Raw genomic sequence first — 27500 nt, 5'->3', positions numbered from 1 at the left:
CCACTTCCTCATGCAGTCTTGAATGGGTCACTTAATACCTTTCTGCCTTGGTTTCCTTACTTGCAAAGCAGCACTGGAAATACAAACCCCAAAGGTTGAAAGCACTGAATACAGTGTCTGGAGTTGCGTAAATGCCCAAAACTGGTAGCTAGTGATAAGGAAGTCTCTAGGGTTTATGCAGTAGGCCAGTAAAAGTCTCTTTTAGATCCGGTCTACTCAGTTTAAACTTTTTGATAGACATTTCAACAAGCATCTGTATCTTTTCTTATAGATTAAAAGCTACAAACCCATCTGCTTCACTTCTACGTGGGTCATTTTTACCCTCAGAATATTTTCACTGACCAGTTTATTATACAAAGCTAGTGTGAAGATGATGCAAGAATGTAAACTGAGATAGATAACTTACTAGCATTTCTTGAAATCATTTAAGCGTACTTAGTTGGCCCAGGATCAGGCAGTGTTTCGGTCTGCTGTGCAGTGTTTCGGTCTGTGGTACCGACTCAATGGCACCTAACAACAACAACAACAACAATTCCTTACTTATCAACTATCTCATTGTCTGACACTTTGCATTTATGACAATAATAAAAAAAAGAAACAATGTACAGTTCAACTATTTTGTGCATTAATGAATGCTGGCTGTGCTGGCCAAGGTTATGTGTTAACTTGGCTGGGCCATGATTCGCAGTGGTTTGGCAGTAAGGCAATATTTTAATTTGGCAGCTTTGTAATGATATAGTCATCCTCTGTTTTGTGATCTGATGTGGTCATCCTCCGTTTTCACATAACACAGATTTTCATGTAACATCTTGGTCTTTGGAAACTAACCATGTCCATCCTAACCACACAATGTCCACAATGCTGAGTCTGAAAAGTGTGCATTCTCTTCAGATATCCCTAATTTAACAGTTTAATTTGATTTTAATCCTTTTTATTTTCTAACCTATAGGGATATGGTTAAGACTCTGGTGGCGAATTTATGTGTTCCAAAAATTTTCTGAATTATGATTTTTTTTTTTGCTTAGTCAATAAGTTTATTGTCTTTCTCTAGAACACTCTCATAGAAAATTGTGGTTTGGTTTTGCTCATAGTTGCCTGCTTCTTCTGAGCTACCCCTGTTTCTTCTGGGCAAGAGACATTTGGGGATGATTCCACCTCTTCTTATGAACATCTTTTTTGGACTTCTTCTCTTAAACTGTACTCATTCTTATAGCACTATGTGCTTTCTTATACATCTCCTCCATCGTGTCTGGAGTTACGTTGTCCTTTATGTATTGAGAGAATGTTCCATGAAAGCATCTTCATCTTTTTCCATTATGTAATGCGTATACTCTGCAACGTTCTGAACCAGGATGCATTTCCTGTGTATTTCCGTGTTGTATTCCTGTACTGCTTTCTGAATCATAGCCAGAGAATCACGTGGTCCTGTCAGGAAGACTCCATCCACTCCTCCCTTAAGAACCCTAACAACTCTATGTCCAGTAGTAGTTCTGGCAGAGCCTGCATCCAAAGGTTTCCCACAAAGTTTCCCACATTGTATTCACCTCCAGTTAGCTCCACTGGGCCTTCACCGATTGTGTCTATAGCAAACCTATTGAGAAGCCTGTGGGCCAGCAGCAGGCCAGCACAGTATGCCGGAGCCGAATTTCTAAGGGCCACTTGCACACCATACTTTGGGAGTTCGTGAGCATAAACTGCCCAGACAGTCATAGCCTCTTCCGTACAGGCATAAGCAATCTGGCCAATGGGACCTCTGTTGGTTACACAAAACATCATCCTGTATTTGGGTGTGTTGCACTTATTTTTATCCTGGATTACCAAGTGTTTTTGTGCATAATAATCAGTTTTACCCTCTTGTTGTCTTCTAAATTTCACTTGGCATCTCTTGAAGTAACCTCATTCTTGACAACTTTGACAAACTCCATCCTGCAGGAGAGAAGCCGGTGTCCCAGGCTCACCATAGACCTGCAGACACAGTAGCTCTACATGGGGTGGGAGGTAGAGGTTGTTGTTGTTATTGTTGTTAAGTGCCGTCGAGTCGGTTCCAACCCACAGTGACCCCGTACGGGGTTTCCGAGGAGCGGCTGGTGAGCTTGAACTGCCAACCTTGTGATTCAAACCGACTTTGTAGTCTAGCCAGTGCATTAACCCACAGTGCCACACCAGGAGAAAGATAAAAAAGAAGTCTGCATCAAATGAGGCTCACCTTAGGCGACTGTATTCTAGTAAAGATAAAGGAGCCTCAAACATTATGAAATACTGAACAAGAACTGGGTCTAGATTTCAAGCTGTTGTGATGAACTGTAATTGTGCATATTCTTTACATAGTTAACGTTACATGAGCCTCAATAAGGAGCCTATGATTTACTTTTTCTTTTTTTAATGAAAATACAGGTCGAAAAGATGTTAAGCAACTTTGGAGAGTGTGTCCAGTACAAGGAGACAGTAAAAAGTTCCCTTGAGGATTTAATTTCTGGGTCTAAAGAGGTCCAGGACCAGGCTGAGAAGATCTTGGACACAGAAAATCTGATTGAAGCACGGCAGTTACTCCTTCGTCACCAGGTAGCCTGCCTCTGAGCTGTTGCCTTTACGTAGCGTTTACTAGTTATTGCGGATCCAGAGAGAGGAAGAGACCCCCTGAGTGGGTAGTGGTGGTGATGTTGTGCCTTGGAGTTAATTCTAACTCACAGTGACCCTGTACAGGGTTTCCAAGGCTTTACATCTTTACGGGAGCAGAAAGTCTTATCTTTCTCCTGTGGAACAGCTGGTAGTTTCAAACTGCTGACCTTGAGGTTAGCAGCCTGACTCGTAACCACCATGTTACCAGAGCTCCTTCTGAAGGGTTGAGAGATCCGATGAAATGGTTGCAAACACTTGGCCCCATCTGTTCTTTCTGGTGATAGCGGCTGTGTGCTGTTGAGTCGGTCCTGACTCATAGCGACCTTGTACAGGGTTCTCAGGCTGTAAATCTTCACAGGAGCAGAAAGTCTCATCTTTTTCCTGTGGTATAGCTGCTAGGTTCGAACTGCTGACCTTGTGGTTAGCACCCCAGCTTGTAACCCGCTATGTTACCAGGGCTCCGTTCTCTCTGCTAAATAATAATTATTTTAGAAGATTCTGCAAATTAAATTCTCAGACTGAGTGACCTAGTGGTACAAAGAATTTAAGGACATTGTGGAGAGGACATTGATTTAAGGGAAAATTGGCCTGAAACTTGCTAATTCACCCTTCTAATAATAGAGAAAAACCTAGAAATAGAGAGGGAATTTTGTTTTCATATTTGAAATTTTCTCATTATGTTTAAAATCTTCCTTTTGAATTTACAACTTAAATGCATCTTAGTCTGACATGCTATTAGAATTTGGAGAAAAGAAAATCTGGTAGTTGTTGATAATAAAGAATTTTGATCTTCTCCGGTCCTGACAGTCTGGTAGTCATAAATGGGATATGTTACTTATAACACTCCATACAAATGAACTATTATTTAAAAATCAAACATTTTAAGGAAAATTCTAGTCAATTTAATGTCTAGAAAAATGTTGGCTAATCTTATAGGTTGTTTTTTGTTGTTACTAAGTGCTGCTGAGTTGGTTCTGACTCATAATTACCCTGTATAGGGAGTCCAAGGCTGTAAATCTTGGCTGGAGCAGAAAGCCTTCTCTTTCTCCTGTGAAGAGGCTGGTGGGTTTGAACTGCTGATCTTGTGGTATGACAGTCCAGTGCTGTCATATCGAGTCACCACGCTCCCAAGTTTTATATGTAATAACATATAAAAATAGAAGCTACTTATAAGTATGTATTAACAGCACCCTGTAGGCTTTATAGAGCTAATAATTATAATATTAGGAAGACAAAATCAATTATTGCTTACTGTTACATTGTGCTCAATCATTATAAAATTATTGATGGGACTTGAATTTCGTTTAAGTTACAAAATACAAGATTTCAACTCTTGACGTTAGTATTTTAGAACTTTTCAAAATTAACGGACCAGATGCCTGGTTACATGGGCGTGTTTACTTTGTGAAAATTCATAAGCTGTATACTTCAGATTTGTGTACCATTCTACTTCAGTAAAAAGTTCACTTTAAAACACAACTTTTCCCAGCAAATGAATCATTCTAAATACAGTCAGGGGTTAAGTATCTTAACATTAACATTTATGAAGCATTGTTGTTGTTGTTGTTGTTAAGTGCCATCAAGTTGGATCCAACTCACAGAGACTCTGAATAGGTTTCCAAAGCTTGTAAATCTTTGTGGGAGCAGAAAGCCTTATCTGCAGAGTGGCTGGTGGCCTTGAACCACTGACGTTGTGGTTCATAGTCCAGTACTTAGCCTATGAAGCATACTGTTAAGTGCTGTCGAGTCGATTCTGACCAATAGTGACTCTGTATAGGGTTTCAAAGGAGCAGCTGGTCGTTTTGAATTGCTGACTTTGTAGTTCACAATCCATTACTGATACTACAGCGCCACACGAGAAATCCACAAAGTGTGGCTGATTAAAAATTATAGTGTGCACTTTATTTTTACACAGCAATGAATTCTGTAAGGATAAGTGTATCAAATGAACAGTTTTACTGGACTCTTGGTGGAGTATTGCAAAGCATGTTAACTATTCTCTAAAATTATACTCAAGTCCAACACTAAACCCGAGGTAATTATATTGTTTACCATTCAAAGCATAAAATGTTTATATTGAATGTCCACCTTTGACTAACATGGGTTACAAATGAACTGTTGTCAAGAACATGCGGAATCATAGTGACTCTATAGGTCAGGATAGAACTGCTCTGTAGGGCTCCAAAGGGGCGCATACATGATGCTGGTGAGGATGGCGCAGGACTGGGGAGTGTTTCCGATTCAACAGCAAGTAACAGCAACCGTCTTGATGGAAGCAAATCACCAGTTCTTTTCTCCTATGGGACTAATGGTGAGCTTGAAGCATGACCTTGAGGTTAATCACTATGCCAACAGGGCTCCTTCCACTTGTATGTTGCTGTTGTTAAGTGTCATCAAGTCTGTTCCGACTCTCAGCAACCCTGTATAGGGTTCCCAAGGTGCGGTTGGTGGGTTTGAACTGACGACATTGTGGTTAGCAGCCTAGTACTTATCCTACAGACCCTTATTGTTTATCTGGGAGCACGGTGTAGAATAAGGCTGCTAACTACAAGGTTGGTGGTTTAAGCCAACCAGCTGTTCCTGCTTCTGGAAAGATTTACAGCCTTGGAAACCCTATAGGTGATGGCTGTGAGTCAGAAGCCACTGGACAGCATCTGACAACAACATTGTTTATAAAAGGTCCCTGCCTGGATAACACCAAGAGGTTGTTACCCACAAGTAACCTAGTGTGGTACTGTAGGATAAGCATTGGACTACTAAAAGCAAGGGTGACGGTTCAAATGCACCAGTTAGTCCTCTTTATAAGTTGGACTATTCAGGGTCGCTATTGAGTCGGAACTGCCTCGACGCCACCTTAACAACACTAGCCTAAAGGAGCTCTGGTGTGGAGCTATTGGATGAGCACTGCACTGCTAACTGAAATGTCGGTGGTTCAAACCCAGCAGTCTCTCCTCAGAAAGCGTACTATACAAGGTCACTATCAGCCAACCGACTCAACAGCACTTAACAAGTAGCATAAAGGTTGGCAGTTCAAACGTTTACGCACTGCAGAAGAAAGGCCTCACAGTGTGCTTCCATAAAGATTACAGCCAAGAAAAAACCTTATGGCACAGTTCTACTCAGCGACACTCGGGGTCGTCATGAGTCAGACTGCTGGCGCCCTCTGTTCCAGCGTGGGTGATTAAGTCCCTGTTTAGCTGCTTAGGGAGTAACGTAGATACCCATCTGTTGATCCAATGTTTCCAGCAAAAGACAAAGCAGATCTCTGCCAAGAAGAGAGACGTGCAGCAGCAGCTTGCGCAGGCGCGGCAGGGCGAGGCGGGGCTGCGAGGCCATGTGCGGGAGGAGCTGCAGCAACTGCAGAGCGCGCTGGACGGCGTGGAGCGCAGCCGCGAGAAGCAAGAGCGCCGCATACAGGTGGGCGCGGACCACGGCCGCTCGGGCTACTGGTTTCCTCCTCAGACAAGCTGGCGCCAAACTGTCTCTCCTTTGATGCTCCAGCATCTTAAGCAATATGCGAGTTACCCCTTTTATTGATCACAACAGACTGGTGGGTAGCCTCATGGGTAGAGTTTGGCAAATGTGGATGCTGAAATGGCCCATGTCCAGAGTTGCACCATAGAAATCAGTAAGAGAGCCCGGATTTGAACCCAAACTGGACTGACTCCATGTGGCTCCACTTGTTCTCGAAGTTCTCGTTTCCTTAGACAAAAATACATGTTTAGTTGCTGTCACCTGCTCTCTCTGTCTTCTTCCTGTCTCCCTGCCTTTTTTTTTTTTTTTCTTTGTGGAAGCTTGGGGGGCTTGTTTTCTTATGACCCCTTACCCACATTTGAAGTAATATTTTTAGACCCCAGGATGTGACAGCTGGTGGAGAACTCTGAGATCATCTGGTCCACACACTTTCTGTCTGAAAATGCCAACATTGAGATCCCAAAAAAGAAACTCGTTCTAGAAGACATAAGAAAAAGTTCTGGGTGATTGCATGACATTTGAATTAATTGCTAACTTGAAGTTGGTATCTTTTCAAATCAGTGAACATATGACACACTTTGGTTATTTGTAATCTGATGTGTTATTTTTCAAATGTAGGTCACGTTAAGAAAATGGGAACGATTTGAAACCAACAAAGAGACGGTAGTCAGATACCTTTTCCAGACAGGTTCCAGCCATGAGCGCTTCTTAAGTTTCAGCAGTTTGGAAAGTTTATCGTCAGAACTGGACCAGACAAAGGTATGTAGATAAGGCCATTTGGTCTGCTGGTGCTCATTATTCAGGGGAAAAACTATTTCTACTCCGTGATCACTGTCATCATCATCATTAATTTAACCAGTGCTAATTATTTATTAATGGCTTACTTTTTTATAAGTATGTATTTCTTTATTGCAGTGAAGGTTTCACTTTAAATTGAGTGAAGGTTTACAGAGAAGATCATCAGCTTTACTTTCAACAGCTCATACACTTTGTTTCATCTCAATGATTACGGTCCCCCTCCGTGTAACAACAGTTCTCCCACTTCCTCCCTGTGGTTCTTAATTCCCTTCCACTCACCTTCCCATCCCTTCTCAACTTTGTTCTTAGGTAAATGTTGTCTTTTTGATCTTAAATGATTGTCCATTCCACAGTGAGAATACCTTATTTATTAGTGTTGTTGTTTCCCCTGTATACCTGTCTACTGCTGACTGAAAATGGAACTCGAGAGTGGTCTAGGACCATGGTACCTGAAGGCTCGCTCTTTGCAAGGCACTGGTCTAGTTGCTCAGGGGAGTGGGAAATGGTATCAAGAGCTAAGAGAACGTCTTTATGAAAATAGGAAATGGTTAGTCCCTAATACGTGGAGATTGAAGAAATTCCTTTTGGAGGGAGGGATATTTTTAGCTGAAATGTCAAGGACAGATAGATGAAGGAAAGCAGAGTTTGGGGCAGAGAAAGAACATTCTTGGGAAGGGGAAATGGCATGGGAGTTCTAAATAAGGGCATTTGGGAACGTGAAACAGCATCAAGAGAACTGAGGTTCAAGAGGAAAGTCTACCTTGCAGTCTTAAAAACCTAAAGTCTGACTTGCAGTCTGCTACATGGAGCCATTGAAGGGTTTTAAGAGAGTCACAAGTTCGTGAGCACATAAAATCTAGAACATACACTCTCCTATGTCTTTGCTTACTTTCCATTGTTCATACGGTCTTCATTCCGGTGGATAATCCTTGCCTGACTGCACTCTGGAGTGGGACACTCACCCTCGCGTGCCCTCGGAACACCAGCATGTGGCAGGGTGTTGATTGCAGCATCACATTTAATCCTCACAGTAAGGCACAGCTTTACTGATGAGGAAATCAAAATTCAGAGAGCTGTGTGTTCAAGGTCACATAGCTAGTGAAGGACAGCACCTGGCTTAACCCCAGATCTATCTAGTTCTAGAATCCGTTCTTTCTAGCTGTGTCTGCTATTCTGCGCATGCCCAGGATTTAGACAGAATGCCTACAAGGCTGCTGTAGTTTTGTTTAATTCTGCTTTTATCAACACTATTCTGTTCTTCAGGAACCCTTGTGGTGCAGTGGTTAAGCACTTGATTGCTAAACAACAGGTTGCCAGTTTGAACCCACTCAGCAGCTCTGCTGGAGAAGACCCTGCGATCTGCTCCTAGAGAAAAGCACAGCTTAGAAAATCCTATGGGGGCAGTGCCACTCTGTCACATGGGGTCACTTGACAGTACCCAACAAGAATAGCATTATGCTCTTGGGATCCCTCTGCACTGTGTTTTCCATGCACTCAGCCCACAGAAAAGGCTCGAAGATTAAATGTAGATAGTCTTTGCTAACACGGCTCTACTTTTTCCATGAATTTCTGTGGACTGCTAACCACAAGGTTGGTGATTCAAACCCACTAGCTGCACCTTGGAAACCCTTTACAGAGTCTCTGTGGGTCAGAACCAACTCAATGACACTTAACAATAACAGCAAGAAATACTGGAAGTCCCTGGGTGAGCCAAACAGGTTGAGGGCTGGGCTACTAACCAGTAGGTTGGCAGTTCAAACGCACCCAGAAGTGCCTTGGGAGACAGGCCTAGAGATCTATTTCTGGAAAACCAACCACTGAAAACCCTATGGCACACAGTTCTATTTCTGACACCCATAGGTTCGCTATGAGTCAGAAGTGACTTAATGACTCTGTGTTTAGGTTTTTCTTAAGGGAAATACTGGGGTGGGGGTGGGGCGAGGATATTTTATTTTAACTCCTGATTCTATTCATGGGATTCTGACATATTATAGCAGGACTGAATCTTCACAAATGAATGTACAATGATTCTGAGTTTCACATAAAGTGCTAGTGGGTACTTCTAACCACGGAGTTTAATGTTGTGACTTCAGCACAGTAAGTCTCTGTACCCTAAGGAAGCTAGATTTAACTCATTTTTACTTTTTCCAAATCACAGGGCACTTCTCTGAAGTAAAGGAGTTTTCATGGCACTGTGGGTTAGGCACTACCGGCTGTCAACAGCAAGGTTGACGGTTCAAACCTACCAGCTTCTCCATGGGAGAATGATGAGGCTGACTGCCCCTGTAAAGATTTTCAGTCTCAGAAACCCAGTAGAGGGTTGGTATGACTTGGAATCAACTCAGTGGCAGAGGGTAGGGTGGGTCTCTGAAATCCTGATATTTCCATGAGAATAGTAGGTCATTAAAGACATGAAGATCCCATAGTATCCACACTAACCCTGTCTCCTATGGCATTATGGAATAACTCAGGGAGAAACTCTGAAGATGCTGTTAGCTGAGCTTTTCAAAATGACTTTCATCAGCATTTTGTGTCACCTATGAAGGAGAAGGGCATGAGTGATCAAGATGTAAATCTCTTGTGAGATTCTCTAGTAGGAGAAACAGTGAGATACTAAGGTAATTTCCTGTCCTTAAGATTCTCTCTGGGTTTCCTTCTTGTAAACCAGTATTTACCTTACAAGCTTGAGATAGTGACAAAAATTTACCATATGAAAGTAACTTTTAAATTAAAATAGTTACTGGATATATGTTATACGTTTTTGTTCGGTTCTGTGGATTTTGACTCATAGTGCCTCTATGTGATACAGTATAATGACCCCCTGCGAGTTTTCTGGGCTGAAATCTTTGTGTTAACAGATTACAAGGTCTTTCTCCCACAGAGATGCTGGGTGAGTTTGAACTGCTAACCCGTCAGTTACCAGTCGAGTGCTCAGTCTGTGTGGCACCAAGGTTCTTATCTAGTACACTGTTGTTAAGAAGTGCCATGAAGTCGGTTCTGACACATAGCATCCCTGTATAGAGTTTTCTAGAAGTGCCTGGTAGGTTTGAACTGCCAACCTTTTGGTTAGAAGTCCAGTGCTTACCCTATAGTGCCACATCAGGAGTTCTATCTATTACATAGTTACTGAAAATTAGTATGTAAATTTATATACCTTTCTGTTCCTAGTTGTATGGAAAGGACAAAGCCGAAATAGATAGTTGCCAGACTCTTGTTGTTCAGTGCTGTTGAATTGGTTCTGACCCATAGCGACCCTTGATAGGGTTTCTGAGGAGTGACTGGTGAGCTTGAACTGCCAACGTTGCAGTTTAAACTGACCTTGCAGTCCAGTGCATTAACCCACAGCACCATTTCTAATGAGGTACTAACAGTGACCTTATAATAAAAAACAAACATTGCTGTCTGAATTTTATTGGAAAGATACTAAAAAGTTAAGTAATTCACCCAAAGGCAAAGAAGTAGTAATTGGTAGATTCAAAATTCAGGTTTCACTGGTTTAAATGTGTCTTCTTCCCATCATACAGCATATACATGTATAGTAAAAATGAGTGAACAGCTCCAAAATCAGAGTATATGCTTTACTGTGAACTAGTTAATAAAGTAATAAAGATCATTATTATTCTGTATTGATTAAGACATTCTTCAAAGTAATGAACAGGTCTCAGTCTTAACTGGCATGTTGCTGATAAGTGCTCTCAAGTCGATTCTGCCTCATAGTGACCTTATATAGAGTTTCCAAGGTCACCCTTTTGGGTTTGAATCACCAACCTTGAGATTAGCAGTCTAGTGCTTATCTTTCCGTGAGCACCAGTACTCCAGTTGTTGACCTAAAAATCTATTATCTCCATGATTGAAGAATCAGTCACTGGTGGTCATTTCATGGACTGTCCCATAGTCAACTCACATAATTGTGGATGAGTTCATTATTACAATGCAGCTTGGGAACTTAAAACTACAATTGAGAAACACAGAGAGAAAATTTTTGTAAGAATTCTTGAAGAACTCAATAACTATGTAAGTAAATAGCTGATGAAATAAAAATAATTTTAACAAAATATCTGTTTGTCCAGGATGAAAATAAATCAGTTTTATTAGCCAAGACTAGTTTAAGATCCATATATATATCTGAATCCATCCATGATCCATCACCCATTCCATCCATCATCCATCCATCACCCATCCATCTATCCTTCCATCCATTCATCTATCATCCATTCCATCTACCCATCCTTCCATCTGTCCATCCTGGAGGAGTCTCTGAAGTATATGCCCTTACTTTGAGGACAGTCAAATATAAAACGCCCTTGTAAAAATTGTGCTATCTTTTTTCTAGGATTTTGCTAAAAGAACAGAAGGTGTCGCGGTCCAGGCTGAGAACCTTGTGAAGGAAGCCTCAGAGATACCACTTGGGCCCAAGAATAAGCAGTTGCTTCGACAGCAGGCCAAGTCAATCAAAGAGCAAGTCAAGAAATTAGAAGACACGCTTGAAGAAGAGTATGTGCTTGGCCAGTCCTAAACTCTCTTCTCTGAGATAAAGTTAAATACAGTCTTTCCCGGATGCTGTATTCAAAACATTCTTTTAAAATCTCAAAGTGTCCGTGTATTTCAGCATGTTTTGAGAAAGCGACTCAGAATTCCAAAGAAAGTATCACTATACAGAAAAGCAACGCAGTATTCAGGGATGTTGTTTCTGCTCAGGAGAAAGGCATCACTGCTAAATTCTGTGGCCTTCATATAGCGTAGAGAGAATCTCAAAAAGGAACCCATATTTAAAATGATTTTGTGACTTGTATGATTTTGCTTTGTTGTCTCTAGGTATATGGAAGGAGACATTCTAGCCCTAATACATATCATGTAGACACCCCAGTGTCCCCACCCCGAGCATCTCACAGAGTTTGTCTCTACTGCATCAGAATCCTAACTGCCATAGAACGACAGGCTATTCCCAGAAATTATCTTCAAATTTCTATTTTATTTTAAATCTTTTTATTGTCTGTTTATCTGAAAAGAAAGAATGAATGGCTTGACCGACTATTTAACCTGTTATATATACAGCATACACAAAAAGAATTTGGAGGAAATTAGTATTTGAGGATATAACAAGTGTTCCTGGATGGCTGCTAAGCATTTGAACCTTCAAAGTTAATTTGTTTAAATAATGAAGATTCACCACATAGAACGCCATAGTACTCTTAGGCTATAGAACGTCATTTCTAAGAAGGATTTTCAAATGTAAAACTTGTTTCTAATACTACTAACAACTTTAAATTAGCATTTAGCTTTTCCATCAACTTTACCAATTTGATCATTTACTTAAAACAAGCTTTGAGTTGAAACTTTGACGATTTCATATTTCCCCCTCAAGTTTCGCAAGTAGTAAAACTTAGAGTGTATTTGAAAGGAGAATACTTGCATTAGCAATATCCATTTGAATCCTTGTTTCATTAAAAAAAAAAACAAAAAAAAACCGTAAAATATTACATAGTTAGCATTAACCTGCATATCAGGCACAGCCGGGGGGAAGAGTGTGATACTGTTAAATTTGACAATCAGTGATGTCACGGAGCCTTCTGTGATGTCTTCAAGTGCCTTTTGAGGAACAGGAACACTTGTTTTCCCCCCACCACCTATTTCTCCTTAAAACCCAAGGATTTGTCAGTTACATGGCACACTGTGTGTTTCTTAGTGATTTTCTAAAGTACAAGCCATATTCACCTGGTTATATATGCACAGCTATATCTAAAATTTGTTCACTAGGTTGATTACAAAGAAAGCCCGAGCTGTCTAAAAGCAGCTGGAGCGCTCGCTCACTCACGTACAAGACGTTATAAGCCCCTTGGAGTTAGGATAGTTCAGACATTCTGAGAATTGCTGAAATCGCTCCATTTACACGTTACAGGCGTGTCTCTAATGAGAGTGTACCTGCTTCCCAGTCTGGTATTACATCCACAAGCCCTATCTCCATTCGGCAAGATGTATTATAGAAAGCTTTTTGGTATTAAGCAACAGAGGCATGCCTCTCATTTAAAAGCAAGATACATGCCTATAAAATAGAGTCTCTAAAAACCGTGTGGACTAGACTCTATTCTGGTACTGTTTATTCAAGTTAGTCCTGGTACTCTAGGCCACATGCAGAGTTTGGCTAGACTCAACCCCCTTGGGAACCCAGCTATAGTTTGTTGAAAGCATAGTAGCATTCCTAGCCCTTTGTAGATGCTTCCTTGTTCATTGTTTATCCTCAGAGGAGCTGAGGAAACTTGAGGTCCGCAAGACTGCTCAGATCAGATGTGTATTTGTTTTGGGTACAAATAGTCCCAACTTGGAAATGGTCGTGAACGCCTTCACAGACTTTTCACTCGGTGATTTAAAGAATGCTCTATTATTGCTCTCTATTAAATGACTGCATTTTGTTTACTTAATTTGGTTAATTTTAGTATAAAAACCATGGAAATGGTGAAAAGCAAGTGGGATCGCTTTGGCAGTAATTTTGAGACCCTGTCCTCCTGGATAACTGAGAAAGAAAAACAACTTAAAGCCTTGGAAAGTTCTTCACCTGCTTTGGACGTGCAAATCAGCCAAATTAAGGTGACCTGCTCACACGTTACATTTCTGATCCATGACTAGCTTTTAAGGACTCCTTTCTTACCTTTCAAATGCTCTTTGGCCCCAGGACAAATCTTTCAGTACTATGTGACTCTATTAAAATTAAATTCACACAAAATACTGAGCCTAAGAGGTCTTAATTGATATCGGGCAATATTTTAGAGATGGACTTATGTATTAATATTGTCTAACTTATGCATTCAAAGTTAATATTGTGTGCAATATCATTAAAATATTTTTATGTTTACATTATTCTTTTCCTTGATTTTCAACTAACCGCACAGGAGTGCTCTGTTGATTCATTGATACGACATTCAACATCTACAACTATACACTTTTAAGAACCATTCCTAATGTGTGGGTCAAGTGTTGGTAGCATTTACCCCAGCCAGCCACAAGGAGATGTTCAATAAATGATTTTCTTTAGGTGAACCAATCAGACACATTTTCAACAGTTGTCATTTATGATGACCTAGAATATGAACTACTCTGATACTTTAGCTCTTTAATTTCTAGAATAACCACGTGGCTAGAGTATCATCATCCACTTCATTCAAACAGTGGACAACCATGTGGATGAACGAGATGGGCTCTTGGTTCAACATCTCTCTTTCTCAGATGCATAGTTGACTCAGCACGTTTTCAAAATCCAACCACCTGTTTTTCTATCACAGCTCATTTTCTTTGGAATGGGAAAACCCTCTGCCATTTCATTCGATTAAATAGAACAAGATAAATACCAAGGTGAGGGAACATTTCACTTCTGACTCAGAACAAGCGATTACCATGTGCCTGGTGGGAGGATGCAATGTTTTCTCACCCAGATTAGATGCTGTTGAGATTATCCTTGTGGGTCACACATCCTGTGCACTCAGGGATCTCGGCTGTTTAATATGCTGTCTGCTTATATATTCTGGGTTATAATAGGAAGAACTGGTACAGAGCCATTAAAGAATATTAGTGAAATATTTGTCATCATTAAACATTTTTTTAAAGTTTTCATTTAATTATTTCTACTAAATTTTAAGAAGCAAAAATGAATAGTAAAAATTTTTCACCCTTAACATTTTCCTTTTTTGAACTTCACAAGCTCTTTTTAGTCTTTCGATTGTTTATTGTCATCTTAATTTTTATTCTAGGACTTTCCAAATATGCCAATGATCAAATGCCATCTCATTATTACTCGTAAGGGGAAAACAAGCACACGTATTACTTTTAAATAGGAAAACATTCAGTAGTGTAATAGTATAAAAGACCTCTTAATATGCCCCATGTGTTCTTTTGAAAAGCTATATGAAGTGAATATATATATCAGGAAAAAAAAAACGGTTTGCTAAAAATAGACCGTGCTGTAGTGAAATACATTGTAATGTAGACTTTGGTCTAATAGGTTCATGTTCTGTTTATAAACAGAAGATTCTGTCATAGGGAATATTAAAAATATGTGAACATTGGTTAGGATAGCATTTCACTTTAAAACTGCCTTTAGGGTTAAGATGAATGAAGCATTTAGTTTCTGTGACAGTAAGTACTCTCAGCCCAATTCTTGTTCCTTATTGCTGTGAGCTAACTTCACATCATCACAGCTCTTCATTATATGTGATTCCAAATGGACTGATTTCCCGTGCCTCATAAATAATTTCTAGAACAAGTGCAGGACTCATCTTCTACCTTTTCCTGCCACAACCCAACAGTATAACTCTGTATTTTGTATTTATGAATTTTTGGAAGACATCTACTACTCTAAAAATTCAGAAGTTGGTCTTAATTAAGGCTGTTCCAATGATGTGTTACAAACACCTGAAACAATCATCAGCACATGATGGACGCTCAGCAGGTACATGGGGAATCTTCTAAAAGTTCATGGAAAAAATCAAAAGAAAAGAGAATGTAATTTTTCCACAAACTTTTTGAAGCCCCCTCATAATTAATTGAATTTATGAATAATTCAAAACACTAAGCTCCTAAAAAGCATCATTACAATGAAAGATGATATTCATGTTCAAACAATAAAGTTCTATCAGATATACTCTGGTGGCCATATCTCTCAGAAATAAAAATAAAAGATACATACCTGGAACTTACCTGCTCTATCATTTCTGATCGTCTCATCTGGAGACGAGTTATTTCTGACTATGCTGTCTAATTTAAGCAGGTCACAAGTTCATTTTTTCGCAGGTTAGGGTATTTTAAATTATTTATTTTGATTGAATAGTTTGGGACATTTTCCCCCCAGAAAAAAAATCTTCAATCTTTTCTGCATGAATGAGCATCTCTATTTATGACAGACCCCGCCCAGAGACACTCACACCCTTAGTGATAATTGATCAATTTTGTGTATTGGTTAACATGGAGTATGTCCTCTCTACCCCAAGTTGGAAGTATAGTCTATAGGCTTTTGTACTGTGATGGTGATGGTGGTGTGCCGTGGAGTTGGTTCGACTCATAGTGACTCTGCATACGATTTCCGAGGCTGTAAATCTTTCCAGGAGCAGAAAGTCTCAACTTTCTCCCATGGAACCGCTGATAGTTTTGAACTGCTGACCTTGAGATTAGCAGCCTGACTTGTAACCACTACACTACCAGAGCACCTTAATGACAGATGTAAGGAACCACAAAGTGGGCTCACTGAATCGGCAGCAGCAGCAGCAGCCCTTTGGGTATTTGTTAGACATGAAAATGAGTTCTTGAGATTGGGGACCAGGTGATTCTGATGGGTTTTACAATTAGAAAGCTCTGGCATAACAAATAAATGCTAGACTTGAAAAGACTGCTTTTTTCTGTAGAAGTGGAATCAGAAAATATGAGACGGCTTCCAAAAGTTCATAAGAAAAGCCCATTTCCTTTTAATTTCATTTTTCCATGAACTTTTGTGAGTCTCCGATGTGCTTTAGTTTAGTGGAATGGGAAAGACTCCAACTACATTTGAGAACAATCAGTGAATGTGAAACAGCAGCATTCTTGTTAGTTAGAGGAACACACTACGCCTGCAGATAACTGAGCCGATTGATGCTTGACAGGGAGGCGAGATAGCCAATTAATTCTTTGTATTATCGGAGAACAGTGAGAGGCCCACGACTTCTCCCTGCTTGTTATTGTTGTTGTTAAGTGCCATTGAGTCGGTTCCGACCCATAGTGACCATGTATAGGGTTTCCAACAAGCAGCTGGTCAGCTGACATTGCAGTCCTGCAAACAAGACCAGTTGTTCTCTTCATTGTCTAGCCAATGAACCTGACCGCCATCCAGTGGTTATTTTACAGATATTATTTGCATGTCTATTCGGCCTCTAATGAGGCCCAAAACATACAGTGTTATTCCTAACTGCATTGTAATGGCCCTGAAATCACAGTGATGGGAAATTTTTTCAAATATTCATTCACTACAAATAAATAGACCACTGCAGGAAGGCCGGCTTTGTCATTTTTCTTGTCTTAATTACTAGGTCATAATTCAGGAAGTAGAAAGTCGGGTCAGCAGCATCACAGGATTAGAAGAAGAAGCGCAGTCGTTTGCCCAGTTTGTTACCACGGGGGAATCTGCTCGAATCAAAGCCAAGTTGACTCAAGTGAGGCGATATTGGGAAGAACTCCGAGAGCAGGCACGATGCCTGGAGAGCATCATCCTGGGACATTGGTCTCAAGAGCAAACCTTTGAAGAGAACCTGAGACAGGTAGGGATTGGTCCATGCATGCTATGGTTATCTATTTCACATTGGATGTAGAGTGAAAAGCAATCAGTTGTCCAGAGACAGTGGAATAAGGAAAAGAAAGACGTAATAGACCACTGATCAACCAAATTGTCAGTGATGGGTGCAAGTTTACTTTAAAATGATGTTTATGATACCATATTATGTATATGGTACATTTTAGGAAGGATATGAGAACATTATGTTCCGAGGGGTATTGAGACTTTATTGCATTCCTTTCAAATGAATGACTTTAGATTTTTCAAAATACATCTTATCACACATTGAAAATAGTCACCAAAAAAAAGAAAAAAAACGGGGAACATACTGCTTCCCAAATAACATTTTTTTTGGGATCTGATACATTTTTTTTTCTCACCATGATTTTTCTCTCTCTCCCTTGTTTTAGCTCCAGCAGTCTGTGTCTGACTTTGAAGATAAACTTGCTGATCCAGTTAAAATATGTTCTTCAGCTGCAGAAACGTACAGACTTCTCCAAGAACATATGGTGAGAATATGTTTCTGCAGTTCTGTTTCAGTATCAACTCAGACACTTGATAATTACTGCTTGAGAAGAAAACCCAGTAAATAATTTGTGCGAACTAAAATTCTTACGTTAACTAGAGAATTCTGTAGACTAAATGCATTGACTTCAGGTAACACAAGATATGTTAAGTATACAAGTGAATTTTCATGGAAACCTTTAAGTCAATGAGCATGTACACTGTTTCTTTTCATACATCTGGTGACCTTTTCAGAGTAGGGTTTTAATAAACCTTTCTTATTTGGTCTTCTCTGGCATGAACTTTAACATCTTACGTCTGCAAGGGAAAGAAAGATAGTTGTTCAGTAGATTTTAGAGACTAGACGGAAGCACTTGTATAGATGTGCAGAGGTGATGTCCTCACTGGTCTTCACTGATCCTCACTGGTCCTCACTGGCTTGTGGCTGGCTTTTGGGGTCTGGTCCCTGAACTGGTGACCTTTTCAGAAACCATCCGTAAATCAGCCAACAGATGCCCATAGCAGAATTGAGGGAGGGAGCAAAGTGGGGAGAAGCAGGTATACTTAAGAATATCATGAATAAGAAAGACTGTAGAATTGATGCTTTTGAGTTGTGATGTTGGAGGAGAATATGGAAAGTACCATGGGCTGCCAAAAGAACAAATGAATAGATCTGTGTTGGAAGAAGTGCAGCCACAGTGCTCCTTGGAGGCCAAAATGGCTGAACATTGTCTTTCATATTTCGGACATATTGACAGGAGGGACCAGTCGCTGGAGAAGGAGATCATGTTTGGTAAGGTGGAGGGTCAGAGAAAAAGAGGAAGACCCCCAGCGAGATGGATTGGCACAGTGGCAGCATCAGTGGGCTCAAGCGTGACAATAATTGTGAGATTGGCTAAGGATCAGGCAGTGTTTCGTTGTGTTGTGCATAGGGTCTCTATGAGTCGGTACCGACTCGATGGAACCTAACAACAACAAAGAGTCCTGGTGTGGCGCTGTAGGATAAGCACTGAACTGCTGAATGGAAAGTCAGTGGTTCAAACCCCTGAGCTTCTCCTTGGAAACCCTATGCAGAGTCACTATGAGATGTTCCTGACTCTACGGCACTTAGTAACAAGTGTGTGAAACGTGCACAAATGAACACAAATGGGCACAAATACTGCCAAGAGCTGTTCCAATAGGAGCTAGCTGACTGACTGGCAACGCAGGTCTGCAAAGGACGGTGGCGGTTTCTTGGCTCTGAGTCTTTCTTTTATAATGAGAATGCATTTCTGTGCCACTTAAGTAACTTTGAAAAAATATTACAAGAAAAATGAGGAAGTATTGGAAAACGGAATCTGATGAAATTATTTTAGTTGACAGTAACTTAGCATTTCAGTGTTGTGAACCATTGCTGTAGAATCTGTTTGGACTCCTGGTGACCCTGTGTGGATGTGGACTAGAACAGCTTTCCACAGGGATCTTCAACACTGTGAACTTTTGGGAGCAAAGCATCAGGTCCTTTCCCTAGGTGCCTCTGGGTGGGTTCAAACCAGTAGCCTTTTAGCTAGTAACTGAGTGCCTACCTGTCTATACCAGGGACCCTAATTCAGTTTCATAAAAATTTAGACTTCTTGAAGCCAGTTATGTTTTCCTGCCTAAAGTTTTCATCTGTACAATGAGTATAATGAAAGGAAGGCCTTTTAGCTCCCTGAAGAGGGTTAAATGAGCAAATCCATGAAATGTACAAAACACTGCGCCTGTCACATGGCACCACACCCTTACTGGTATTGTTGTCATTGTCATTGGTTTCTGACAGCAGCTATTTCAGCAATAATTCTCTGCGTATGTTTTGTAGAGCGATTAGCATATGACAAGGATCCCTGGTGTCACTGCAGGTTAAGCATTGGGCTGCTAACCATAAGGTTCCCGGTCCAAATCCATCAGCCGTTCCCAGGGAGCAAGATGAGTCTATCTGCTACAGGAAAGTTTTACAGACTTGGGAACCTTAGGAGCAGTTGTATTCTGCCTTGAATGGACTCAACAGCTGTGTGTGTATAGCAGGGATGGGGAACCTTTTTCTGTCAAGGGCCATTTGGAACTTTATAATATCATTCATGGACCACACAAAATTATTAACTTTAAAATTGGTCTGCAATATCGGATCAAACATTTAATTCACTCATCCCTAATGAGTCCTGGTGTGGCTCCCTGGGGCAATGCAGCTGGTATACCGCAGTGGGTTAATGCGCTGGACTGCAAGGCCTGGTTTGTAGAATATTATATGTTGTGTGTTGTATAGGGTTTTGAATAACAGCTGGTGGGTTTGAACTGCTGACCTAGAGGTTACCAGTCCTGTGCCTATCCTACTGAGCCACGTGTACCTTTTGTAGATTTGAAATTCAATTTTTCAAAGTTCTAATATCTCTAGCATAAATTCAATAATAACTGCACAGATTATCTGAATTGTTAAGAGAATGTTGGGATGATTCAGAGCATACAGTGACAGATGCTTACTTGGGGAAGACGTCTGCATTCTCATTCTTCATTTCTGCTCTCACAACGGAGCCATCCCCTGACTTGCACTGTGTCCTCCTGAAAATCATGGGCAGGGCCATTCCATAGTGCCATTGCATGTTTATGACAGAGGAAAAAGTGTTATGGTGATACCTCACAAAGAAAGAAGAAATTGGTGTCAAGTTTTGACCCAGGTCTCTCCATTGCGTTTCTTCCGTGTTTCTTTAGGATCTTTGCCAGGCTTTGGAGTCCCTGAGCAGTACAGTGGCTGCTTTCTCAACCAGTGCCCGAAAGCTCGTGACCCGAGACTCCTCCACCCAGGAGGCCAAGGCTGTCCAACAGCAGTATGAGGGGATGCTGACCAGGGCCAAGGAGAGACAGGCTGTGCTGGAGAGCCGTCTGGTCCACTGGCAGAGGTGAGCAGCCTGCTTTCTGTAACATGAGTTTCAATATTGTTAGCTACTGGGAAGGTAGCCTCAATCTCCTGGAGACGTCATGCACAACAGAAGGGAAAACTGCCGGATCCTGCTTCGTCCCCACGATCAATGGAGAATCGGGCTGCTGGGTCTGAAGGGTTTTCAATGGTTGTTTTTCAGAAGTGAATCTCTACAGCTTTCTCATCTGTCTTCATTCAGCTTCACAGCAACACACAAATGTCCAGTGACAGATGGACATCGGCTGCACATCAGGTGCATTGGCTGGGAATTGAATCTGGATCTTCCATATGAAAGGCACACATTCTACCTCTGGGCCATCATGGCCTACACAGACTTCCATTTTTCCATAAACTTGTAGAAACCCTCTCATATTTAGTGGAAATGCTCAACTAACTTTATTATTATTGGAACTTTTTATTTTGATTTGAGTAGAGGTTGGCAGAGGAGATCACCAGTTTTACGTTTAACGAATTCTATGCTTCATTTCATCTCAATGGTTGCATGTAACAATGGTTAGCAGGGGAGATTGCCAGTTTTACGTTTAACAAATTCTACCCTTCATTTCATCTCAATGGTTGCATGTAACTACAGTTGTCCCACTTCCTCCTTGTGGTTCTGATTTCCATTCCACTCTCCACCCCCACCCCTTCTCAGCTGTGTCCTTAAGTAAATGTCAACCTTTTGATCGTGAATTGCTGATCATTTCTTACTAGTGTTGTTGTCTCCCCCTAAGTACCTATCTACTGTTGGACTGAAAATTGGGCCACAAGGGTGAGTTCCATTCCAGACCTGAAGAGTGTGGGCTAAGTATTCTTTAGTGATGGAAAGCAATCATCCCAGATGCAAAACTTGTGAACTCATGTATCTGAGAAGATCATATTAATCTTCACTGTAATGTGGACAGAATGTTCTGTATCCTGACATGATACACAGATACAAATGTGGGTCAGCACACATGTGAAAATGAAAATGAATGGAATGATTGTTGTGGAAAGAAGTTCACGAGTGCTGTATTCTGTTTGATGGTTGGTGTTGGACTGTCTATTTTTCAGTACATGCATTCTTTTTTTTTAAGTTTTTATTGTGAATTGAGTGATACTTTACCTGGGAGAACATCAGTTATACACTCATTGTTTCATTGCAATGATTACAAGCTCTTCTGTACATCATTATTCAAGAGTATTAGTGTCTATTCCCTCTGGTGTTTTGTTTGCTTGTTTTTGGATGTACACAAAAACACTCAGGAATATACAATCATTTAAACAACCAAAGGGCACTTTCTGCAAGCCTGCCTCCTGGCCTCCAGCACACAGCCTTTCTCTTTCCCTGAGTCTGAAGTCCTCAGCTGCTCTCTCTCTCCATCTCTGGTGTCTCAGTATAATCATTCTTGATGAATTTGTTTATCTCTGTTTTCCTTAGGCTGGAGAAAGAACTGTCAGCCTTTTTGACCTGGTTAGAGCGGTGTGAAGCTATAGCTAGTTCCCCAGAAATGGGCATCTCTGCAGACAGAGTCAAAGTGGAGAATGAACTTCAATTAATACAGGCAAGTTCACAGAAGGATAAGGAAAGACAAAGTGTTGCTCTTGGTTGTGGTTGCATCACAAACAAATGAATCCCCATCCAGTTTACATCTTGCCTTGGTTTTGTGATCCCTGCAGCATCATTTCAAGTCAGGATTAATCTGAAATGAAGAGCTCCATCCTCGCCTGAAAGATCAAGTAATGCTGACTTTTGTGATGCTCTAAACCACAAGGTTGGCAGTTCAAACTCACCAACTGCTCTTCAGAAACCCTATACAAGGTTGCTATGAGTCGGAATCAACTCAACGGCTCTTAACAACAACAACTTCATGATGTATTAGAAAACCCTGTTGAATGTCAGGCCTTTGAATAAAAACTATGTGGTGGGGGAGCTGGGTAAGGAATGAGCAGGGATATAGATGGAACAGTGTTGACTGTGAGCTGTTTACATTTTTGTTTTAACTTTTTATTGTGAATTGAGTGGAGTTTTACAGAGCAGATCATCAGTGCCAAGCCCCCAAATCACCCAGTGTGTTTCCTTTCAGTGATTACAATTCCCTTCATGTAACAACACATATGCCACATCCTCCCTGTGGTTCCTGTTTCCATTCCACCCTCCTTCCCAACTTCTCTGACCTTGTCCCAGGTAAATGTTGCCCTTTTGATCTTGAGTGGTTGACCATTCCATGGTGAGCATACTTCACTATGTTGTTGGCTCTCTTACGTATATTTCAATCCACCACTTGGTTGCCAGTTGGGCCATGAGGGTGAGTTCTGTTCCAGACCTGAAGGATGGCTTAGGTCGATAGTTTTGGTTTCTTTCCATCTCTTTCTGACCAGTAAGCCCAGTAGTTTTCTAATTTGAAGTTTTGTGCCACATTGTCTTCCACTCTGTGTGGGACCTTGGAATGTGATCCCTTTCAAAGCAGTTGATAATGGTAGCTGGGCACCATTTAGCTCTGCTGGTCTCAGAGTCAGGGAGTTCATGTGTTCTCAGGGTTCATGTGTTCCGTTAGTCTACTGGACTGATAGATGCCAAGCACCTTCGATTTTCATCACTCTCCTTTCTTTCGCACATGGAGAGATGAATAGTTGAACCCATATTTTTGAAGCTGAATGATAGATGTGTTCTCTCTACTTTGGTATTTACATGATATTTTTATTTTGAAAAGGTTTTTAAAAGAGAGAAATAAACCTTTAAAATAAAAGTTTTTTTTTTAAAAGAGAGTAAGAAGACATCACAGTAGTGATTATTTTCAAGCAAGACAGAAAAATGAGTGAAAACAAACATACGTAGCAGGTAGACAAAACAAAGACAAGAAGTACGAGTTTATTACATCTGTGAAGAAGCCATCTTTTCAAACAACAGGTTGTTGTTGTGAAGTGCCATGGAGTCGGTTCCGACATATAACTACCCTACACAGGATTTCTGAGGAGCGGCTGGTGGGTTTACACTGCAAACCTTGTGGTTAGCAATCCAGTGCTTATCTTACAGTGCCACGCCAGGAGTCCCATAGGCCATGTTATTGATTCCTGGAGATGCAATTGCTGTAAGTGAGGGGGTGTGTCGCAGAGAATTCAGAAGGCACACTTGCTGCTCAGGAGGGCGTATTGTGTTACAGATTTCCACCTCAACTTGTTTCTATCGCCTTTTATAAGAAGTTTAAGAGGAAGCCAGCTTTGACTCCTCAGCTGCTTCTACAAACTTCCTGAGAGGGTGTCTGTGAGCACTTATTGCTTTGTCTTCAGATTTTCTCCTTCCTAGATGTCAGGGGTACCCCACAGTCTTGAGGGTACCCCATAATCCTGGTTCTCTTGCCTTTCTGCCCTGAACATGAATTTCTGACATTAACCTCCATAAGAGTTCCTTTGATTGTACTAATCATTGGTTGTAAACCCACAGTGATGGCTTCTGAGGGTAAAGGTCAGAGGCCTCAATCTACATCTGGTTCTTCTTATGAGTATGAGGGAACTTCAGAAAGTTCATGGGAAAAACTCCATCATCTTTTCATTCCATTTATCCTTAAACTTTTTAAAATGATACAATATGAAGGCTCCTAAGAGAGGGGAAGGGAGTCTGGTGTGGTGCTGTGGGTTAATGCGCCAGACTGCAAAGCTGTTTGAACCACAAGGTTGGCAGTTCAAGCTGACCATCCGCTTCTCAGAAACCCCATACAGGGTCGCTATGGGTCAGAACCAACTTGACGGCACTTAACAACAAGAGGGGAGGACCCAGCTCCTTTCCTGAAAAATGATAAGGCACAGACCAAAGCTGTCTGGCCATCTAAGCTGCATTCCTATGTGTGTCTGTGTGGAAAGTCCGTGTCTCCAGGGTAGGGGACCCCGGGAGTGGTGACGTCCACCTCCCTGCAGACACACCTCCTGCTTCTCTGCTGTATGAACACCACCGTCCTGGGACACCCCAGGTGTTCTTGGCCCAGGTGTTGCTCTTTCCTTTTTCTGCTCAGTGTAAGTCCCAAGCCTGCTGTGTGGCCTTCCTCCCAGCCCTCTGCAGCCTGTGGGACTGGCTTGCTGCACTCTGACACCTTTAGCATCACAGACGACTTCCTTAGGGATGAGAAAGAAAACTTCTTGATGAGTGTCTACTGTGTGCAGAGTCAGTTCATATAGCTCTGTGAGTGCTTACAACTTTGATCTTACTAGGTAGGGACCATGACTCTTAGGCATCCCTTACAACGCTTAAGTGATTCATTCCCCAATTAAATAAAAGAATAAGTAGTTCTGTTGTGTAGGAGAAAAATTAAGAGCACTGAAGTTCCCCCATTTTGGCTTTAATATAGTCTCTGAATGAGCCCCTGGTGTGCCGCTGTAGGAGTTTGAACCGCCAACCTTGAGGTCGAGTGCTTATCCTATGGCTCCACACCAGGACTGTAAATCCACAACAAGACACCAGAATCTTCTTAAAATCAAGTTAAAACTAACAAACAGTATCTCTTTTAGCCTGGGCTCAGTGGCATCCAGAGGTTTGAATAGCACCTGAGTCATGTGGCGCCAGATGTTCCGTTACATTGGGCTGAGGTCTGAAATGTATTCTGTTTTTTCAGGCCCTACAACATGAAGTTGTGGCCCAAGCTTCAGTTTACAGCAGTCTTCTGCAGCTGAAGGAATCACTGTTCTCAGTGACCTCCCAGGATGATGTGAAAATGATGAAACTGCGTTTGGAGCAACTGGATGAGAGATGGAGAGTTTTGCCACAGATCATTAGCAAGAGGTTGGGTTTTTGGTTTTCTTTCAACTTCTAATAATGTTCATTTGTTTTTCAATGGTGAGCATATAACTGAAGAGACCAGTTTTGTTTGTCTAATTTATCTAATTCAGCTCCTCTGGGGATGACTGTAGAATGGGGGAAAGCCCTTTACCTGTCATTTTCTGAATCAGTGTGCTCTAACAAACCCAGCATTTCTGAGGAACCTCAGTTCACAATTTCAATCTTGACAATAGCACAAATGCTCAAACCAATTGAAATGGATTGAAGAGAAGATTGCTAATGTTTGTATTATTTATTGAAAGTTGTTTGTATACAGAAAAAAAATGAAAACTAACATTTTGTCTCACATGTTTTACAACCAGAGGCATCATAAAGGGATGTGTCTGTATTGACACCTTTTTCTCACTTTTCTCTCTATTTTGTAATCTGAAACGATCATCCTCTATTTTCATAGAACGCCAATTTTCACATAATGACTTTGTCTTTGAACCCTGATTGTGCTGATGAGTGAGGAGGGAAATAGCTACATACTTACTCTTCACCTGTGCTACTCTCATTGTAAAGAAAATAGTAATACTCACCACTGGACCAATAAACAACATCCATATTATGGAGAAAAGATTGAAGTTGTCAAACACTTCGTTTTGCATGTATCAGCCATCAACACTCAAGGAAGCAGCAGTCAAGAAATCAAACGACGTATTGCATTGGAAAAATCTGCAGCACAAGACCTTTTTAAAGTGTTGAAGAGCAGAGATGTCAACTTGAGGACTAAGGTGCACCTGACCCAAGCCATGATATTTTCAATAACCTCACATGCATGTGAAAGCTGGACAGTGAATCAGGAAGACCATAGAATAATTGATTATTTTGAGTTATGCTCTTGGAGGAGAATATTGAAAGTGCCCTGGGCTGCCAAAAGAACAGACAGATCTGTGTTGAAAGAAGTAAAACCAGACTGCTCCTTGGAAGAGTTGGCCAAACTTCTTCTCTCATACATCGGACATATTGTCAGGAGGAACCAATCACTGGAGAAGGGTATCATGTTTGATAAAGTGGAGGGTCAGAGAAAAAGAAGAAGACCCCCATCAAGATGGATTGGCACAGTGGTGGTGACGATGGGCTCAGGCATAGCAGTGATGGTGAGGTTGGCCCAGGACTGGGCAGTGTTTTGTTCTCTTGTGCATAGGATCGCTATGAATCGGTACTGATTTGATAGCATCTGAGTGGGTATATATATGTTGTTGTTAAGTGTTTTCAAGTCAGTTCCAACTCATAGTAACCCTATATAGGGTTTCCAAGGAGCAGCTGGTGGGTTTGAACTGTTGACATTATGGTTATTGTACAGTGTGCCACACCAGGATGTGAAGTTCTTGTTGTGTCCTCATATATGTATGTATAGGGTTTCTAAGGCTATAAATCATTTTGGAAGCAGACTGCTACATCTTTCTCTAATGGGGCTACTGGTGGGTTCAAACTGGTGACATTTTTGCTTAGCATTTTTGGTTTGCTTTAGCACCACTAGGGCACCATGCACACACACATACACGTGTGCCATTGTAGAGCCCTGGAGAGACCACCAACAACAACAACAACAGGGGTAGTAAGGAGCCCTGGTGCTGCAGTGGTTAAGCACTCCGCTGCTAACCCAAAGGTTGGTGATTGGAACGTACCGGCCGCTCTGTGGGACCAGGCTGTGGTAGTCTGCTTCTGTAAAGCTTCAGAGCCATGGGAGGATCTGGGGCAGTCCGACTCTGCCTGGGAGGGTTCCTGTGAGTCTAGATCAAGGGCAGTGGTTTCCGGGATGGAGAGTGAACAAGGGAACTGAAGTCCTGACTCTCATGGTAATTATATGTCAGTGTGTTAGGAATTGGGAGGCAGGGAGGATACATATATAATTTTTGTAAAAAATTACTTAACAAGAAACATCATCAGGAAAACCCCAAAAGAAAATTGTCACCATGACTGACTACTACAAGAATAAGCAAATTGTTTTCTGGGAAGCCATCAAGGCAAGCAATCAAGTTCCTTCAGGACAAACTCCCTTCTAAGACTGAAACTCAAAGGGAATACATGAGCAGGCTTGTAAACTTGGTGGTGCCCATGTTCTCTACTCGTGAGTGGAAGAGGGGGAA

The 27500-nt window shown here is 41.2% G+C and overlaps 1 protein-coding gene across 1 annotated transcript in view; it reads left to right on the top strand.

The window, feature by feature from the left end:
- Window positions 1–27500, top strand: part of SYNE1 (spectrin repeat containing, nuclear envelope 1) — a 554350-nt gene that overhangs the window by 147115 nt on the left and 379735 nt on the right. The window contains exons 27-36 of the mRNA XM_006874353.1: window positions 2395–2562; window positions 5866–6036; window positions 6712–6852; window positions 11225–11385; window positions 13326–13476; window positions 16938–17165; window positions 17590–17688; window positions 20408–20595; window positions 22036–22159; window positions 25202–25368. Of these exons, the coding sequence (XP_006874415.1) occupies window positions 2395–2562; window positions 5866–6036; window positions 6712–6852; window positions 11225–11385; window positions 13326–13476; window positions 16938–17165; window positions 17590–17688; window positions 20408–20595; window positions 22036–22159; window positions 25202–25368 (1598 nt within the window). The remainder of the gene's footprint in view (window positions 1–2394; window positions 2563–5865; window positions 6037–6711; window positions 6853–11224; window positions 11386–13325; window positions 13477–16937; window positions 17166–17589; window positions 17689–20407; window positions 20596–22035; window positions 22160–25201; window positions 25369–27500) is intronic.

Source organism: Chrysochloris asiatica, unplaced genomic scaffold (assembly GCF_000296735.1).
Source record: "Chrysochloris asiatica unplaced genomic scaffold, ChrAsi1.0 scaffold00271, whole genome shotgun sequence".
NCBI classification, from domain to species: domain Eukaryota; kingdom Metazoa; phylum Chordata; class Mammalia; order Afrosoricida; family Chrysochloridae; genus Chrysochloris; species Chrysochloris asiatica.
The sequence above is the reverse complement of the archived record's forward strand: the minus strand, read 5'-3'. Positions and strand labels throughout refer to the sequence as shown.